Source organism: Ictalurus furcatus, chromosome 5 (assembly GCF_023375685.1).
Source record: "Ictalurus furcatus strain D&B chromosome 5, Billie_1.0, whole genome shotgun sequence".
In the NCBI taxonomy this organism is placed as follows: domain Eukaryota; kingdom Metazoa; phylum Chordata; class Actinopteri; order Siluriformes; family Ictaluridae; genus Ictalurus; species Ictalurus furcatus.
The window spans coordinates 22,022,619-22,043,055 of record NC_071259.1 but is presented as its reverse complement, the minus strand read 5'-3'; the positions used below and the strand labels follow the sequence as shown (position 1 = coordinate 22,043,055).

Sequence of the window (20,437 nt, the reverse complement as noted above, 5' to 3'; positions counted from 1 at the left end):
GTGGCAGGGTGCATAATCCTGCTGAAAGAGGCCACTGCCATTAGAGAATACTGTTGCCATGAATCGGGTGTATTTGGTCTCAACAATATTTAGGTAGGTGCTACATGTCAGAGTAACCTCCACATGAATGCCAGGACCCAAGGTTTTCCAGAAGAACATTGCCCAGAGCATCACACTGCTGCACAGTGACGCACACACTCCCAGCTGTCCACATTATCTAAAAGAAAACATGATTCATCAGACAGACATTTTTGACGGTGGAGAAGGGTCAGTATCACAATTTGACACTTGTCAAAGTCTCTCAGATCCTTAGACTTGCCCATTTTTCCTGCCTCCAACACATCAACTTTGAGAACTGACTTTTCACTTGTTGCCTAATATATTCCACCCCCCCCCCCCTTGACAGGTGCCACTGTGACAAGATAATAAGTGACATTTATTTCAACTGTCAGAGGTTTTATATATATATAATATGAAATTAGAGTCAGGTGTTTTCAATCGGTGGGATGACAGGTATGAGTGAGCACCCTTCTTTTTTTTTGAAGAACAGGGATCTATCAGAGTCTGATCTTCAAATCACATGTTTGTGGAAGTGTATCATGTCACAAACAAAGGAGATTTCTGTGGACCTCAGAAAAAGAGTTGATGAAGCTCATCAGACTGGTAAAGGTTACAAAACCATCTCCAAAGAGTTTGGACTCCACCAATCCACAGTCAGACAGAATGTGTACAAATGGAGGAAATTCAAGACCATTGTTACCCTCATCAGGAGTGGGGACAAACAAAGACACTCCAAGAGCAAGACGTGTAATAGGCCGTGAGGTCACAAAGGAACCCAGGGTAACTTCTAAGCAAATGTCATAGGCTAATGTTAATATTCATGAGTCCACCATCAGGAGAACACTGTACAACAGTGGTGTGCATGGCAGGGTTGCAAAGAGAAAGCCACTGCTCTCCAAAAAGAATATTGCTGCCTGTCTGCAGTTTAATAAAGATCACAATGACAAGGCAGAAGGCTATTGGAAAAATGTTTTGTGGACGGATGAGACCAAAATAGAACTTTTTGGTTTAAATGAGAAGCGTTATGTTTGGATAAAGGAAAACGCTACATTCCAGAATAAGAACCTTATCCCATCTGTGAAACATGGCAGTGGTAGTATCATGTTTTAGACCCGTTTTGCTGCATCTGGGCCAGGACGGCTTGCAATAATGAATTCTGAATTATACCAGCCAGTTCTGAAGAAAAATGTCAAAACATCTGTCCATGAACTCAATCTCAAAGAAAGTGGGTAACGCAGCAAGACAGCGACCCAAAGCACACAAGTTGTTCTACCAAAGAATGGCTAAAGAAGAATAAACTTAATGGTTTGGAATGGCCAAGTCAAAGTCCTGACCTTAATCCAATAGAAATGTTGTGGAAGGACCTGAAGCAAGCAGTTCATTGAGGAAACCCACCAACATCCCAGAGTTTAAGCTGTTCTGTACTGAGGAATGGGCTAAAATTCCTCCATAAACAGTTACCAGAAACATTTAGTTGCAGTTATTGCTGCACAAGGGGGTCGCACCAGATACTGAAAACAAAGGTTCACATACTTTTGCCACTCACAGATATGTTAGATCTGGTGGTGTTTTAGGTCAAATTTATGCAGAACAATAGAAACTTTTATCTCACACACACACACACACACACACACACACACACAGTAAATTGATGTATACAATGTACTTAAAATATGAGATACACTCAGAAAAAGGGGTTGGTATTTGATGGTTAATGAATTTATCTTTCTAAAGTAATTCTACTTGCAACCCTTTTGTGAAAAGGAACCCATTTTTTTCTACCAGTGTAGTTTTTAATTTGTTCACCTTTTTGCGGTAACATGGTTAATTAGTAATTCCATATGTGTTATTTAAAGGGTTCCCAGAAGGATAAAACCTTCAATTGTTTTTCAAAGGGTGTAGGGTGTTTTCATTCATTCATGCATTTTCAGTAACCAATATCCGGGGAACATTGGGCATGAGGCAGTTGAGACCCCAGTCCATTGTAGGGAACCTATATACATACATACATACACACACACACACACACACACACACACACACACACACACACACACACACACACACACACACAAACTCATTCACATGCTCATTCATACCTAAGAGCAATTTAGCATAGCTAATCGACATCCCAGCATGTTTTGGGGATTTGGGATTTGGGAGGAAACTGGAGAACATTGAGGAAACCCACATGGACATGGGGAGAACATGTGAAACTCCATACAGACAGTAACTGTAACTGTTATCTGTCCTAATCTGTTATAATGCATTTTGTCAGTGACTGTACTGTGTATTTCTTTTCTATGTTTGGTTGCTCATTGTTTTTCACATTGTGTGTTTGTCCATGATTGCTCATTGTTATGACTATACCTTTATCTAAAATCTTTCTAAAAGGCTTCTAGCTGGAACCTTTTAGACTCTGTTTGCAGGCTTTAGTGTGCTAGATTGACCTTTTTCTCTGTTGTTTTGATTTTCTTTAAAACACTTTTTGGTCACTGGGTAACTCCATGTATATGATTTTATAATCTGGTATTTTCATTATTGTTCACAAGTGTGGAAATTAATACAAATAAAGAACTTCCTAATATGAGTACACTCTTAGAAAAAGGGGTTTCTCAGGAGTTCTTTTGATAGTTAAGGGTCCTAATTTTCTAACAGGCTTGAAATGAAAGTCTTTTGTTGTTAAGTTTTTACATAAGACAATTAAAAGTTCTTTGTGATTTCATAGTTTTGACTATATCTTTATTACGATTCTAAAATTGAAGAAAAAAAAAAAAAGGTAAATATTTTTAAGTGTAGCTATGCCAAAATATTTGACTAGTACTGTAATTAGTCACATCATTATTATTATTATTATTATTATTATTATTATTATTATTATTATTCATTTATTCAGGACCTGATTTGGGCTTAGTTTCATTATAGGGAACAGAGATTAGTCTGTTCCGTCTCAGTCATTAGTGCCAGTAGAGCTCCATCCATAAAGATCCAACTCTCTAATGAGGCTGCTCATTCTTTTTTTCGTCTTCCCAATCCCTGACAGCTACTGAACGCAGGCCAAGGCTAGGAGTCCAAAGAGGTCAACCTGTACAAAACCTCTTTACAGGAACAGGCATGTCTCTATGTAACAAATAGTTCTCTTTGATGGAAAATTAAACGATTTTTATTCTATTACACATGTAATCTACAGCCCTGTCTACTTGTTACTATGCTGGTTTACAGTGAGATAGTCTGTAAAACTAATTGTTCAAAGTAATTTGCACACTTAATTTAACAGTCGAACATGAAAGCATACAAACATCATGCTATTAACAGATGAGCTCTGGTTCCTGTGACAACCAAGAAAGGTGGGAAACCCCAAGGGTTTTGTGTTCACTATTGGCCAGTCTGAAGCGCATGTGAATTTTTGGTGGTCTCTTGGCAACTCAGCTGTAGTCCGGACATTGATATTCAGTGGAAGCTTCCATCTTCTTTTCAGAACAATGAGAACCTTATGGGAAAGAAGAAACCAACCAAGCCTGTGCAGACCAAACTCGGCACTTAGGCATCAACAGAAATACATACGATTCAGAATAAACTCCTGTTACTTGCACATTCTGCTGCACATTTGTTGACTCTGATTACAGGCTCTGATTACATTTCATACACTTAAAGTAAAAAATAAACCCTCACAGATGTTAGTTGGATCTGTGTAGATAAAGTACTTGTTAATTCAATAACTTTATTTAATTTAGTAATTAACTGTAACAGGAACTTTTAATTGTTTTTTGTGCTAATTGAAGCTTCACATAAAAAAACAACAACAACCTTCAAATGGTGCCATTAGCACTTTCAGGTTTTGTGTTTCTTAAGTTTATTTACAATCTAATAAAACAATTCAGTGCATGTACAACATTTTATAATTAAGAGTACACAAACTAGACAAGCTGTTACATAAAAACAAAACTATGGCATCAATTATTAACCAGAGCTATTTGTTACATGAACAACCCCATGTCTCAAAAATGAGTATCTTGAAAAGATAAACCTATCTGAACAAATTAAATTTATATGAATTATTCATTGCTGGTCAGGTATTTAGAAAATGTTGAAAATCATCACTAAATCATCACTAAAAGAACTTCTAATAAAAGTCACAATTTTTATACAAAGCTGACAAACAGTGTGACAGGCCATATGAGCTAACAGTCTATAGAGGCTTGACATGATATCCTGTTGACAGAAAATGTTAATGATTTAAAGTACAAAACCCAAATCTATCTTGCGAGAATATTACAGTATCTTTAAATTTATGACAAAACGGTGCTAGTCAAGCTAAGGAACTAAATTTGTGTTTGAAGTGGGTTCTGCCTGTAAGTGACTGCTTATGCTGATTGTTTAAGCATGCTGAATTCTTCCTCCTTTTAAAATAAGCTTCAGAGCAGCAAAGGGACAACTTCTAGCACCATCTAAGAGCTCAGTGAATTTTCCCATCAGACAGTGAGCCCGGGGGAAAAAAACCTCATGGTCACTAATAAGAGATGTGATGAAAGTGGATGTGAGAAATAATTCATGGTCATCTTGTGACCTTATCACTTCAAAGCAAGGTCTGCTGACTCAGCTGCCAATAGACAATATGGTCGTGCTGTCCTTGGCTTTGTCAAAGAAAATAGATGAGGACATCTCATGCTTGCTTTCAGTAATGTTTTGGGAGGAAGAGGAGGTGCTAGGTTGGCATTCCTCACAGCAGCAGCAACAGCAGTCCATAAATGCCTGGCCCAGAGTCTTACACAGACACAGCAAGAGCACTGGCGTCACAGATGACTTAAAGAATAAGAAAAACTGATTTATCAGAGTGAGGAGAGCCAAAACGTCCTTGGATGGCTGTATAGAAGCGTATGTTAGCGTAAGGTTGCATACGTTCTCAGGCAGTGCACACACCCCATAAACCACAGCCAGTGCCATGACGGTACAGTTCAGTTGCCGTTCAACCTGCTGTGCATGTTGAAGTTTCTGCTTTGTGGATGGAGAACGCTCTTCGGTCCGCTTACCAAAGCTTCCACTATCGCTGGAGACATGGCAGGTGGCCAGCTGACAAAGCAAGGTGAAGACTACAGGCAGGCAGAAGTAACAGCCAAAGTACCACCAGATGCGAGTGTCATGGTAGTTGATGATCAGGGAGTAAATAGATTCTGGGAGGTTTGGGTACGGGCTCATGATGCAGACATCCACCTGGACACCCAGAGAAGGGGATTTGACTTGTTGTAGCTGCCATATGAGCAGCTCTGGGGCTGCAAGGACCATGGAACCGACCCACACCACTGCCAGTTTGGCCAGGACGGACTGGCAATGCTCCACTCGCCGGGCCTTCGGGAGGGAGCTGGTGGCTGCATGAAAACGGTCGATACCAAGTGCACACAGACTGAAGGATGTCACGCCTAGTGATGTCACCTGTATATGTACATAAAGAGGTTAACAGATGTTAATGTCCTACCTTCAATAATGCATTCTTTCAGGTCTTGTAGATTTCTTTGGAATAAAGCAGTGATGACAAAGTGAATCAAGTGCTGAAGATCCAAACATAAATCATGATGGACCAATATTTTGTGTCCTCTTTTCTATATTTCTTCATATTGGCTTTAGACATGTTACATGGTAAAGATGCTGCATATATTTTCATCTAATTTCTTACAATTTAAATATTCTTTAAGAAATTTAACTTTTGATTATTCCTAATCTGGGACTCAGACCCACCTCCATGTAGGGTACAACCTTGCAAGAAAAATCCCCCAGTAGCCGTTTGTGGGTGAGTTCATTAAACACCACCACAGGCAGGCAGAAACACAGGACCAGGAAGTCCCAGAAAGCCAGGCTGGCCAGGATGTAGTTCCATGCACTCCTCATGAAGTAGTTATGCCAAACAATGCACATGACAGCAAGATTACCCACAATCCCTACAGCAAACACTACAAATGCCAGAAACAGAATCCCATAGGCACTGTAAGAGCTGTTTGTCACTGGGAACAGAGGGTTGTAGATCCTTGTGATGTCTTGTTCTGTGACATTGTTTTTAGTGAGGATTCCATCAGCACTGCCATCTTTTTCTACATTAGATGTCAGACTCAAATTTGGCAGGTTTGACTGAGGTGCTGTAGTCGGGTGAGTGCCAGAAAACTCAGCTGGTGTGTGCACAGAACCTCCATCTGCATCCTCCATATAATCTCCTTTTGACATCGCCATATGGAATTCATCTTGATCAAAGTCACTAAGTCCAGCATCCCCAATGATCTTTTTTTGATCAAAAACCACTTGATCTTCTTGCTGGTTGAATGGAGATGTTACACTCTTTGCCTTGGTTTTTGTTTCAGAAGCACAGACACTCAAAAACATGACTAGGGTCAATACATAAATCAATCTCGAACTGCACTTCTCCATCTTCAAAAAAAAAGGCTTAAACTACTTTCCAAACTGGGTGATTGCAGTTCACACTGAAGCTGTAGAGTTTGAAATAAAGGGCAAAATGTAGACCCAATGTAACCAAAGCTTAAGATCCCTCATGCCAGAGACCATGTGGTATCTGCAGTCTTGTCTGTCAGAACTCAGCTCTCTTTGCACATCCATGGAAGGCTGGTCTTTTTCATTACTGTTCAACAGAGGAACGCCTTCACTCCTCCTTTCTGTTGCAAAGAATCAGTGGAATAAGGCCCTCTGCTGGTAAACATAATATATCTGAACATTACTTTTTGTATGTACCATGAAATCGTAGTAACCAAATTGGTTATTTTACATTGAAACTTCATAGGTCATTTGAAGGCTACAGCAGGGGGAAGAGCTTTCTTTTACAAAACCAACATATTATGGAATAGCCTTCCAATTAGTTTTCAGGACTCAGCCACAGTCTAAGTCTCATAAGTTCCTGTTTGCACACTTGTACTTTTTGACTATATAGTATACAGATATAGAAGGTACTAATGACTTGCCATGACAAAACGCCATTTTATACATCAGATTTAAGTAGATCATTTGCAATGTATTAATTAGTATTATGCGTGATTTCACACTATAACATTACTGATAGACTGAGTGGATGTCCTGCATTGTAGTTGCTGTGATTTGTCAGAAGAGGGCAGTGCCTGACGTGGGCAATACTATTAATTAATACATTGACTAGTCATTTTGTACCATTTTGTTCTAGGTGTTTGCAGAAAGTGAAAGTAAGAATGTACTGCACTACTGTCTACTGAACCATTTTTGTGAACAATTTTTAAATTCTAAAACTTTTTTATGTTCTGTTAAAGGGATTTGTCCTACTCTGACATTCCTATAACTAGCATTTATGAGTATACAAACTTTATGATTTCAACGACAGCAGCAGCAGCAGCAGCAGCAAAACGCCTTTAGTGTAGTCTGTAACAGGGAAACACATTAAATATTAAAGATGGCTAATGCACATAGGTTTACGTAAATGTATTCTAGCTATGGTGTGTTTGACAAGACTGTGTCAACACTGTATCTGTCAACACTATATAACCCGCTCTTAGTTGTTTTTAGTATCTAGTATTTGTAGTATATACAGTGCCCTCGACTAATATTGGCATCCTTGGTAAATATGAGCAAAGAAGGCTGTGAAAAATTGTCTTTATTGTTTAAACTTTTGATCTTTTGTTAAAAAATTCACAAACATACTCTGCCCTCATGGATATCAAACAATTGCAAACAAAACGCAGGTTTATATATAATTTTAAAAAATCTTTGTTAAATATATGTGTGCAATGATTATTGGCACCCCTATGAATTCACATGAGAAAAATATATTCCCATTGATATTTGTAATTTTTTTTAGTACACCTACATTTTATTATTATTATTATCTATCTATTTATTTTTTATTATTATTTATTTATTTATTTATTTATTTATTTATTTATTTATTTATTTTACATTTTTACATGTTTTAGTACACCCATAGAAAACTGTGGGGTGAACTGAAGAGAGTCCACCAGTGAAGACCTCGAAATTTTAAGGATCTGGAGAGATTCTGTATGGAGGAATGGTCTCAGCTCCCTTGCCATGTATTCTCCAAACTCATCAGGCATTATAGAAGACTCAGAGCTGTTATCTTGGCAAAGGGAGGTAGCAGTATTGACTAAAACGGTGCCAATAATTGCTGCACACCTATATTTAACAAAGATTTGTTTGGGGGATAAACCTGTGTTTTGTTTGCAATTGTTTGATATCCATGAGAGCACAGTATGTTTGTGAATTTTTTAACAAAAGATCAAAAGTTTAAACAATAAAGAAACAATTTACACAGCCTTCTTTGCTCATATTTACCAAGGGTGCCAATATTAGTTGAGGGCATTGCATGTAGGACACCCATGATCTAATCATCAATATTTAATAGCCCCTTATCTCAGTCTGGGAAGTGAAATAATCATTAGCTTTTGTCTTTCAGAGAGAGAGAGAGAGAGAGAGAGAGAGAGAGAGAGAGAGAGAGAGAGATTAACTCAATTCAAACACATTAAACTGTATTTATTTTCAGAATTCCACCATTTCTAAGATCTTGTTTTTAATGACATCTTAGAGTTTAGGTGCAATATTTGAAAGCACCATTACATAAAATGTACAACTATTCACAACCATTACAGTTTCTGAAAGGGCAATCTAACCAGGGCACACTTTTAGTAAGTAAGAGACCGACTATTTAACTGGTCAAATACTAGTTAGAAGAATTACAGTACTCATTAGGCTTGTTTCCAGTCAACAAAATGAGGATAAGTAAGTAATAGTTTAATCCACCTACTAGATGATTAACAGAATATTGCTAATCTCATGACTAAAACAAGGGCAATCTGCCAGGACTACTGTTTAGTAAGAGGGCTGGGCCCTCTTTGACATCTGGCTGTGTCAATAAGGATACTTCACTTTATGTGTAAAGGTAAAAGCTGTAGGAGCCTTAGATCCTGCACACACACACACACACACACACACACACACACAAACACACACACACACACGATATTTTAGCACTGTGTTTCCTGATAACATCTAATTACCTGTGAAAAAGAGCCTTCTTTCAACTCTGACATTGTTTTTCTTTCTTTTTCATAGATAAAGTACACCCCAGGAAATCTTTTTAAAAATTTTTTTTTTTTTTTTTTTTTTTTTTTTTACATATTTGGATAAGCATATTTATATATTTGGATAATTTGTTCCTCTTTGAAACAGTGCCTATTAATAAAGTTGTTACACTCTATCAAATAAGTACACCCCTACATTCATCACACCTTCAAATCCATAAAATTAGCATCAGTTGTTCAAGATTGGGTGTCAGTGATTAGAACTTGCTTAGGGAGTGCAGGTGGAACCTGTCTTATTTATACCCCTCTCATATAGTATCTAGTGTCTGGTGTTCCCTTCGCTGTTGAGGTGTGTGGTGTCATCATGCCAAGAGCTAAAGAGTTCTGTAAGACCTTCAAAAAATGGTTGTGGATGCCTATGAGTCTGGAAAGGGATTTAAAAAGATCTCAAAATGATTTGAAATACATCATTCCACTGTAAGGAAAAAAATCTACAAATGGTGCAGATTTCAAATGACTGCCAGTTTGTCCAGGACTGGCCATGCCAGCAAATTCAGCCCGTGAACAATTTGTCTAATGCAAACACAAGTCTCCTAGAACCCCAAAATTTCATCACAGGATCTGCTAGTAAGTCTTGCAACTGTTGGTGTCAAAGTGCATGCTTCTACAATCAGAAAAAAGATTGCACAAATGTGACCTGCATGGGAGGCATGTCAGGAAAAAGCCTTTGCAAGCCTACGGTTTGCCAATGAGCATATAGGCACAGACCAGGCCTTTTGGAATAATGTGCTCTGGACAGATGAATCAAAGATAGAGTTGTTTGGCCACAGTAACAGCAGACATATTTGACACTGACCAAAGACAGCTTTTCAGGAGAAGCACCTCATACCAACTGTGAAGCATGGTGGTGGAAATGTTATGATTTGGGGTTGCTTTGCTGCCTCAGGGACTGGGCACCTTGCATTCATTGATTCAATATGTGAGGCCATTTGTCCAAAAGTTGAAGTTGAACCAAAAGTGGACCTTTCAACACGATAACGATCCTAAGTACACTAGCAAATCCACCAAGGAATGGCCCAAAAAGAAGAAATTGAGGGTTATGGAATGGCCTAGTTAAAGCCTGGATTTGAATCCCATTGAAATGTTGTGGGGGGATTTGAAATGGGCTAAAGAAAATCCTCAAAAATCTTGCAGTTGAAAGAATATTGCATGGAAGAGAGGTCAAATGCAAAAATGGCTACAAGTTATTTCTGCTAAAAGGGGCTATACTGGCTTCTAAGGCAAAGGGTGTACTTAATTTATCCACAGAGGAATATCTCATCTATTGATATTTCTGTTCAATAAATGATTGAAAATGCTTTTTTCCTTGTGGTTTTGTTCAAGTATATCAACTTTATTAATAGGCACTGTTTCAAAGATGATCAAATGATTGCTTGTCCAAATATGTCAAAAAAGCCGAGAATTTCCACTTATTTTTTCACGACTGTATTTCCACTCTATATCTCTACTTAGCATTTTATCACAGTTAAATTTAATGAACACAGCATGAAAAGTTGTAAATAGTAATCTCAGATATCTGTCTAAGTGCCAGTGTACATATGGAGTTTAGAGCAAAGTCTAAACCTCAGGTTTTTCCTGAGGATTAGTGATGGCAGAGCACCTGTGAAAAAACTAAGCTTATACAGTACATGAACCATTCAGACTACTGTTAATTATAAAATGAAATTTACAACATGGCATTAACAGAGGTTAGGAATGAATCTTGGAACATGACCAAAGAAATCAAAGGCATAGAAATGGTTGAGCAACAGCACATTGTAGGTACAGTGTTGTTCAAAGACTGAAAGCAGGCGTGTGCTTTAAAGAGTTCTTAATGAGGAGGAAATGAGCTGCAGGTATCAGGGCAGACAGAGTACTAAGAGTGGACTGCTGGGAAATGGAATTTGTTACAGAAGCCCCCGTCCTAGGTCCCACTTCTGATGTGACAGAACTAAGGTCAACGTTGCCTATATAGAGCTGGGTGATCAGGGTGTCATTGATGGAACTCATCTTAAGGATGATTAAGGCCCAGGACATCTCCATATGGGATATATGAGTGCTCCTTTAGATTGTAATCCTTACAGTCCACCAGACACTGGAGTTCAGGTGGGCTCTCACAGAATAAGCCAGGGATCCTTCAACCATGATTGCAGGTGGTGACATTTCTTAGGGGAAATTGTCTTGCAGGGATTGATATGGACACAGATATTGGGCCTCTCTGATGTACTCCAGGTTATGGTGGGTCAGCTTCATGGCTAAAAGTCCCTGATTATCCAAATCGTAATTCCTCTCAGCCACAGACAGCTTATTAGAGAACTAAGTGATGGGGTGTAGCTTAGCCAGGACTTCTTAAGTTTGCGAGAGCCTGGCCCCTACTCCCACTCAAAGGTGCACAAGACAAAGAGCAGTGATGGGTCCACCTGCCCCAGAACCTTCTATCTAGAAGCTGCCTCAGTGTGGCCCTTGTGTCACCTATGTGATTTTTGATTAGATAAGTTATATCTATATCATGTGCGGAGATACTTCCCAATTGACTCTGAGGTCCAGGTCTCCCTGGGCAGCTTGATTGCAGGTATCTGGAGCACCCACAGTAAAGACACAAGCCCTCCCATATCCCTCTGGCATGTTCCTCTGAGAATAGAATGTTTCAGTCCATTTCCATGGATTCAGAAGTTATTCAGTCTGATCAAGAGAGAAATGGTTTAGGGACTAACAACAGACAAGCTCTGTTTGGACCACCTCCCAGAGCCCTTGCCAAAATTTAATAATCAAAAACATTCTATCCACTCTGGGCCATCAAGGTGCCAGTCAGGAAAAAGTTGTTGAGACATACTGGGGCAAGGCACAATTACTTTCTAATTCTTTTCTATTAAATAACCAAACCAATTTAGCTCAATTCATAGAAACAATGACAGATTTCCTTTTTAACATCCTGTTTTGAGCAGCACTGCATGTTAAACCCATTAAAAGCCTCTCACTTATAAAGTGAAGCAGAGACGGTTGCTAGAAGTAAAAGTGTTGAGATAATATAACCACAAGCAGGAACTCTACTGACAATAATAGAGCTTTTGAGCTAACGTTTTGAGCTAAAGTCATTCTATTCTAGTCTACAAAGCATAGACCTTACATAAACCTTGCTTTTAAATCACAACACTCTAGGCTTGCCGACTTGTTTTGACTATGAATTTGCTTGACAACTCATTTGAATATATTGAAACTCAGGTGGGTTTTAGGGCAGGCCTCTCTCACAGGTGTCATTTTGCATTTCACCCTCAATTTTCTATTTTCTGTTCAACTATGTGGAACATAGATTTGATCATTTTTAATTAAAAAATATGGTTCTTTTTTCAGTATGCTAACTGTAGCACTATATATACACAGCAGTGCATATATATATATATATATATATATATATATATATAGCAGTGTGAAAGTCTATGCCACCACCCACATAGCTGTGAACCAAAGGACCTTTTTGTGAATAACCACAAGTTATGTTGACCCAGCTTGCACACACTGTAACTTTTCTAAATGTACTGTGCAAAATGCATACAATGTAACTATAAATGACATTTTAAGGTCAGGGGAAATGCTCTATGCTGACCTAATCCTGTGTGAGTGGCTCTATGGTTGGACTTTCCGTTGTATTCTACTTTATAGTCCTGTGAGTTTAACAGGAAGTCTTCAGGAAGAATAATAGAACATGTAAGGCGTTGTGTTCCTTCTGAGAGACTGTGACCTTATAGTACACTCCAATGAAACTGACCTAATGAATTTATGCAAAATCACATAAAAACAGTATAGGCCATTACTAAGTTTATCAATAGATACCATTTTCAGCATAGTGTGTGTGGCACAAATACAAGTGTATCATTGTGTATTCTTACAACTTAATTAGACGGATCTACTTTCTCCATGTGCATTAATTTGTTTGATTTTATAATATACTAACTGACCTATGATATCATTTTTGATAACAGAACTGCTGTTGCCTGGTTATTTTATGTTGGTGGATTATTGTGTTGATAATCTGAGGATCTCTCAGTGTAGAATTTGAGAGCAGGGCATTACATTACAACCTCATAATTATGCATAGCTGTCTGTTTTTTGTTTTGTTTTGTTTGTTTGTTTTTCCTGCACACGTCTAGTTTTGCGAAGACTCTGCGGTCGCATCCATTTTCTTAAACCCCCCCGTGTGTGCATTTAGCGTGTTTTGACTTGCACTTGCTTCCTGGTTGAGCTCCTGAAGGCGGAGTATTACATCGCTGACTTTGTCTGAGTTCTCGGCCGGCAGAACTTTTATCCTGGCGTGGATCTTTAACGTTTCCTCAACATTTGCATTTATTTCAGTGTACAATGTTTGTCAGATAAACTTTGGGGAATGGATTTGTGCGCGTGCCCGGGACCGGTCTCGCGCGGGGACCTACTGTATCAGGAAGAGTTTTAAGACCTAGGGAGTGTGTCGAGTGATTCAAGAAAATAACACAACACGGGCATTGTTTATTAGGTTTTCTTTAATGAGTGCATTGCTCTTTTAACACCAAAACAATGTCGGATTCTATGTCAAGTTTCTTGCACATAGGGGACATCGTGTCTCTCTATGCAGAAGGGACAGTTAATGGCTTTATAAGCACCTTGGGGTAAGTGACTTCTATGTTTTCATTCAGTAAATTGTATAAAGTCATTTGATCTTGAAGATGAACTATAGTTGATTATGGTCCCTAGTCAGCTGTGTTTGATATACAGTATTGTTGCTCAGGTGTATGAGTTACTTTTGTTTTTAATAATTAAAAAAAAAAAGTCAGTCAGTGTCCCCCTTAAATAAAAAAAAAGTTCCACACTGACTCTTTTAATGGCTAAGAGTTCTAATGTTGTTCTACCGTTACTGAAAAGAAACTCCCTGTTGTAAGGTCCTATATTGAATTGGTTAAGGGCTCCACTTTGGACGAACCCTACAGGATGAATTCAGGCTGCTGCTTTACTCTCTTTGACTAATTGGCTCTGTTGCTGGTGTGGAAATCTATTCTAGTCTGTAGAGTTCCTGGAAAGCAAACCTTCTGTCAAAAGCTTCTAAACTGGATTAACCAAAGAAGGTTTAGGGTTTTAGTTGACCTCATCTTTTCGGACAGTGCAGTCTGCTGCTTGTGATTAGTTTTAGATTAGTGCTGTATCTGTGGTCAAATGTGCCTGTCATTGTTGTCAAAAAATAAATGGAAAGATGGAATGGAATGGAAGTTGATTTCAGCGACAGTCCTGATTGGAATGCCTCTCATATTGTCACTTTCATCAAACTGATAACTCGTGTATTAATACATGCATTAAGAAAAGTATCAATGATCGACAAATACGTGAAAAAAAAAAGTACAAATACAAACTAAAACTGCAAAAATCACAAATGGCTTCTTATACACTCTTAGCAGAAACTAGCCCTAACCCTACACTCCACTGTCACGCTCACTGTCTCTCAGGGAACCGTTGAAGATTCTACGTAGAAGCCTACAACGGAGGGTTTTCTTGGGATTCAAGTCTAGATTATTTGTACATTAATCCACATTTAGTAGAGACTAACACCAATTTAATGTGGATAGAAATAACATGTGATTCATATCAATACTGAATTAATTTGCTATTCAGATGCCTTTAAAGCTCAAAAAGTCGCTTGAGGATTGAAAAGCATATATTTGGCTATAATCCAGTACCTGTTCCTTCTTTATGAACAGACTTCTCTGTTATCTTGTAATCAAGGGGAAATGCCTTTGGTGATTTTGGACAAAGCCTTGTTACCTGAGCAACTAAAAACTAGCTGAAAGAGAAAACAACTGAATCAGCCATTAATGCCATAAATCATGAGTCTCTTCCTTGCAGAGACTGGGCTTTAACCAACAGCTCAACATACATGCCATTACTTTTTGTAGATTAAATTTATTATTATTTTTTTTAATTACTCGAGTTACATATAGCACACTGCACATCGATTAGAGTAGAAACAGGTATCAGAAGTACATTTTGCACATTTATGCATATACAGCTCACTAAACCATTGGAACGGCAAGGCCAATTACATTTTTTTTTTTTGAATGAAGACATTTGGGTTTGAAATCAAAAGATCTTTTTTTCAGCCTTCAGTTTCACCTGTGAAGACTGCATTTGTATTTACCAAGGATAAGCCAACATGACAATCAGAGAGCTGTTTATGGGAAATCATTTTGAAGTTGAGCAAAGAGGGAAAATCAATCAGAGGCACTGCACAAACATTGGGTATAGCCAATAAAACAATTTGGGATGTCCTGAAAAAAACAACACCACACTGGTGTACTAAGCAATAGACAGCGAATGGGTCAGACAAGGAAAACAACAACAACTGATGACAGAAACATTGTGAGAGCTGTGAAGAAAAAGCCCAAAACAGTCAGTGACATCACCAACAACCTCCATAGGGCACAGGGCTCCACCGTTCGATTATAACTTTGAGAGCAGAAATATAGAGGCCATACCACAAGATGCAAACCACTCATCAGCAGTAAGAATGGGAAAGCCAGATTGGGAGGAAATACCGAGATGAGCCACAAATTTCTGGAACCAAGATTAACCTCTACCAAAGTGTGGAGGAAGAAAGGATCTGCTCATGATCCAAAACATACAAGCTCATCAGTGAAACATGGTGTCATAGTATCATGGCTTGGGCTTGCATGGCTGCTTCTGGAACAGTCCTACTAATCTTTATTGATGATGTAACTCATGATAGTAGCAGCAGAATGAATTCAGAAGTTTACAGGAACATTTTGTCTGCCAATTTTCAGAGAAATGATAAATTAATTCTGAGGAACTTCATCACGCAGCAAGACAGTGATCCAAAACACGCTGCCATCTCAACAAAGAACTTTATCAAGGAGGAAAGTAGAAGGTTTTAGACTGGCCAAATCAATCACCAGAACTTAACCCAATTGAGCATGCATTTCACCTCCTGAAGAGAAGACCGAAAGGAGAAACCCCCTGAAACAAGCAAAAACTATAAGAGGCTGAAAAGACTTATCTGTTCCTATACTTTTGCTCGCCTAAAAATTGGGTGGTCTGATACAAAAGGTTCTATGTTTTAGGTGTTTAAAACATCTAGGTGTAAATACCAGAAAATACAAGCTGAAATCCTAAAGTCTCATCTGATATCCATCTTTTCATCTCACACCCTAATGGCTTTGGCTTATAACACAAGCGAATGAATTGACCTTGCTGTTCCAGTAGTTTTGGAGGGGAATGTATGGGCCATAGCAGAAATGTTTGTGGATATGTATAACAATAAGCTCCCCATGTAATGTAAATGGGTATTGTACAGGAAAAGTCAGGTGATTTTTGTATTTTGCATGCACAGGTTGGTAGATGACCGCTGTGTTGTGGAACCTCTAGGAGGAGACCTGGATAACCCTCCCAAGAAGTTTAGAGGTATTTTTAGGATCTTTCATTCACTGTTACTTAATACTCTTTTTATCTATATTTTACAACTGTGTAAATCCAAATGCAAAAAAAGCTCTCACTGAAGTGTGTGAAGTGTGGTCATGTTCTCTTCAGCATGCATTTCCTTTACTGCTAAATGGGTAAGCAATGAAGTGGTCTAAACCAAAAGCATGAACTTCTAACCACTGTTTTGCCATTGTCTCTATACAATATATACAAAAACACAGCAACGTGTGTGCTTTAGTCAGTCAGACAGCAGCAAGACCCTTTCAGCAATACAGAATTCACTTTAAAATACAGATCTGTGCATATTAATTATTCTATTTATTGCAGGTTAGTTTACACCCTTATCTATTTCTTGTACTTATTGGCTTCTTTATAAACAGTCTAGCATTGCCGGTTTAGTATTATATTATATGTGCAATTACCAAGGCAAATTCTTTGTGTGTGTAATATAGTATAGGTAAATAAAACTGGTCTTGAATTCTTTCTAAGCCATAATAAAGGATGGTGCATTGTTTTTACTCAGGACAGCAAATGATGTCAGATTGAAAGAGCTTAAACCCTTTTTCCCCTTTAAAAAAGTTTATTGCTTTCTCTTTCAAATAAGTGAAAAAAATACAAGAATGCATTACTTCAGAGGTAAATAAAAAGAGTGACTGAGAACCCCGCATTTTATAGCATACAAGTCACAGACAACACAAACATCAGCTACTGTATATATATTATTAACCTCATCATCCACAATGTCTAGATCTTCCATGTATTCAATTAATTCTTAGTTAATTAAACAGCATATTCTCAGGTAGTAAATAGGATAGTATGACTCTTTTAAAACCATGTGTCGTCAATGGAGGTTCAGCTGATTTCAATAGTAAAGCTAGATATTTCTTTGCTGCTGTCAATACTATCTTTGTAAACAGGTTTACACCACGACTAGATTGACGTATCGAATCAAAAATAATTCCAACATTATTCAAACATAACATAATTCCCACATTAATAAGATACAAAAGTTTTTCTTGGTATTTTCCTAGTTTGTCACATGACCAGAATAAATTAAATTCTGTTCCATTTTATTGGTCTTAGGTTTATTATTTCCTACTGTCATCTTTCAATATTAATGTCACTGCCATCATATGTTATGTTGATGATCTGGCAGATTATCCTCTATCATTGATAAGTCTCAGGAAATATCTAATCAATACATATGTGTTATTGTTTGGCAGAGGTATTCCATTCATGTCTTTTTTTTTTTTGTAATCCTTACATAGATTACTTGTATTGCTTGATTATGATTTTGAGATTTATATTAATAATCATAAATTAGCTCACTAGCCTACTTTCTGTACATATCTCTCCTTGTCTAATGAACTAGTGTATTCTGCGTTTATTTCCTTTCAAGTTATTTCTCCGACTTGTTTATTTTTTTTATTGATTTAAGATTGAACCTAAAATTTCTAGTAGTAAAGGCTTTCATCTACAGTCACACATAACGTTATTATTCTCTCACAATCTCAGCACTAAACCTTGCAATACAGGAAAAATTGTTTGAGGTGCTTATCAGAATAGGGACATTTTGATGAATGATTGCAAATGAAATTGATGCACAGATATGTTTAAGTGAAAAATGAAAAGTTCTATAACGATTCCTTTTTTGACAGACTGCTTGTTCAAGGTTTATCCAATGAACCGCTATTCTGCTCAGAAGCAATACTGGAAAGCAAAGCAGGCCAAACATGAGAAAGACAAGATTGCGGACCTTGTACTTCTTCAAAAACTGCAGGTGAGACTAAGATGTACAGTAATATGCTAAATCTGCATGATCTTATTTGAAGGTCATGTCCACGTTGTTCCAGTCAGTAGCAGAATGCAACAGAGAATAAATCTTACATCCAACACTGTTTAATATTTTTTTATTTAAATCCAAATAACATTTTATATACAGTGTATATATAAATATTTTTTCTTTCAGCATGCATCCAATCTGGAACAGAAGCAGAATGATGCAGAGAATAAAAAGGTCCATGGTGATGTAGTTAAGTATGGCAGCATTATTCAGGTAGGAGCCACTATGTGATTTCTTAAAACTGATAAGATACAACAAGGTTGTTATTTCATTACACAGTAATATTCATATAATACTAAGATGCTTTTTTTCATGACCACGCACACTGTTGTATGTCCCTTCCCTGGGTGTTGTGGTGCCAGGTAACTTTCCAACAAGATGGTTGCTGAACTGTAATATGTGAAAAGTAAACCTGTTTGAGAAAACCACACCCTTGTGAAAGCCTGTTTAAGCGCCATTTATTGACATGACATAATCACAATTCAGAACTCAAACATTGTTGTTATGGGGTTTTTTTGCCTTTGTATCTGTAAACAAAAGAGTTTCAAGCGCACAGTGCTTAAAAGACTTGGGTGGGAAGTATGTCATTTAATTTACCAGGACTTGTGAATGGGATAGTGGAGAGTAAATAAGATAATGTATTCTGCCACATTGTGAAATACACAACCAAAGTATATAAACTCAAGAGAGCAATAAAATGCTGGGACATTTCCTTAGTCAAGACAGTTACTGATATGAGCAGCTCTGCTTACAGTATAGGAAACAGAACTTTTCCCTGATATAACACAGTGTCTTAAAATAAAAAAGTTCCTACAGAGTTTAAAGAAAATTTGCAATGGGGCTATTGTAAAAGTAGATTTAAAAAGTTAGTTTTTCACATGCCTGCCAGAGTTTGGAGAAGTATAGAATTTAATAACACTGATTTTGGAAAAAATAGCATGGATATTCATTTATCACCGTAAGACTCACAATACTAAGATTCTGTATGAGGAGTTTCGAGTAAACACTTTTGAAATGCACATCATCTTTCAGTTAATGACCTTTAATTAAGATTATTAACAGAAATTTAACAACAAAATGAAAATTCCATAGACAGTCTGAAAAGTTTTTAAAAAATAAATCAAGGTGTCACCAGTCTATCTGTTGACTCAAATTCTCTAACTGCAGAGACAGTACCACTGAAGGTTGGTGCCACAAAGGGGTCAGTAAGTTCTCTTATTATGGACTCCCACCACACCATAAAGTTTTGCAATAAAAAGTCGGCCCTTTTAGATTACATGTCCCTGATATCAGTGATTTGTGATTTAGATAGTAGTTTACAAATATGTTAAGTTTCTACTCAATGTTATCCCACATTGTCCCAATGTTGTCCCAAACTATTGTCATTTTGTGTGTTTTCTATTAGCTATTGCACATGAAGAGCAATAAGTATCTGACAGTTAACAAGCGCCTGCCGGCTCTGCTGGAGAAAAACGCCATGCGGGTCACTCTGGATTCGACTGGTAATGAAGGATCCTGGCTGTTCATCCAGCCTTTCTGGAAGCTCAGGGCTAACGGAGACAATGTAATTTACTTTAACACACACATGTACACCAACAAATAAAATGCAAACTTTACCATTAAAAAAAACAAGTTTTGGGAAGTCTTGATTTATGAATCCATTTGTATTTGGCTAGTTGTGTGGCTGGCGATAAAGAAATTCTGCATTGTTTTTAAATATATGAATGTATGAATTTGAAATTTTCAGGTGGTGGTTGGAGACAAAGTCATTCTGAACTCAGTTAATGCAGGACAGCCTCTTCATGCCAGCAACTATGAGCTCAGCGATCACCCTGGATGCAAAGAGGTGCACCTGCTTGTTTTTAATATGAAACCCGTTGGAAGTGATATTCATTTTAAAGCATAGTATTCGATAATTTCTGTAAATATACAAGTTTTCTTTTCCTGTGTCATTTCAGTTTATTACACATTACTTTATTTA

General features: G+C 37.6%; 2 protein-coding genes across 3 annotated transcripts in view; one reads left to right on the top strand and one right to left on the bottom strand.

Moving 5' to 3' along the window:
- Nucleotides 1-3,883: 3,883 nt before the first annotated feature.
- On the bottom strand, nucleotides 3,884-6,586 carry gpr37l1b (G protein-coupled receptor 37 like 1b). Its single transcript, XM_053623922.1, has 2 exons — nucleotides 5,794-6,586; nucleotides 3,884-5,490 (listed from the first exon to the last, which is right to left on the bottom strand). The coding sequence occupies exons 1-2, from the start codon at nucleotides 6,472-6,474 to the stop codon at nucleotides 4,657-4,659; spliced, it is 1,515 nt and encodes a 504-aa protein (XP_053479897.1). The 5' UTR covers nucleotides 6,475-6,586; the 3' UTR covers nucleotides 3,884-4,656.
- Nucleotides 6,587-12,880: 6,294 nt separating this feature from the next.
- The window catches only part of itpr3 (inositol 1,4,5-trisphosphate receptor, type 3), a 35,649-nt gene continuing 28,092 nt past the window's right edge, over nucleotides 12,881-20,437 (top strand). Inside the window, exons 1-6 of one of the 2 annotated variants that reach the window (XM_053625246.1) lie at nucleotides 12,881-13,798; nucleotides 16,525-16,595; nucleotides 18,272-18,393; nucleotides 18,583-18,669; nucleotides 19,862-20,020; nucleotides 20,204-20,302. In XM_053625246.1, coding sequence (XP_053481221.1) covers nucleotides 13,707-13,798; nucleotides 16,525-16,595; nucleotides 18,272-18,393; nucleotides 18,583-18,669; nucleotides 19,862-20,020; nucleotides 20,204-20,302 — 630 coding nt within the window. In that variant the 5' untranslated portion in view covers nucleotides 12,881-13,706. Of the gene's footprint in view, nucleotides 13,799-16,524; nucleotides 16,596-18,271; nucleotides 18,394-18,582; nucleotides 18,670-19,623; nucleotides 19,658-19,861; nucleotides 20,021-20,203; nucleotides 20,303-20,437 lie in introns of those variants that run through there. The other variant, XM_053625247.1, reaches the window with a different exon arrangement.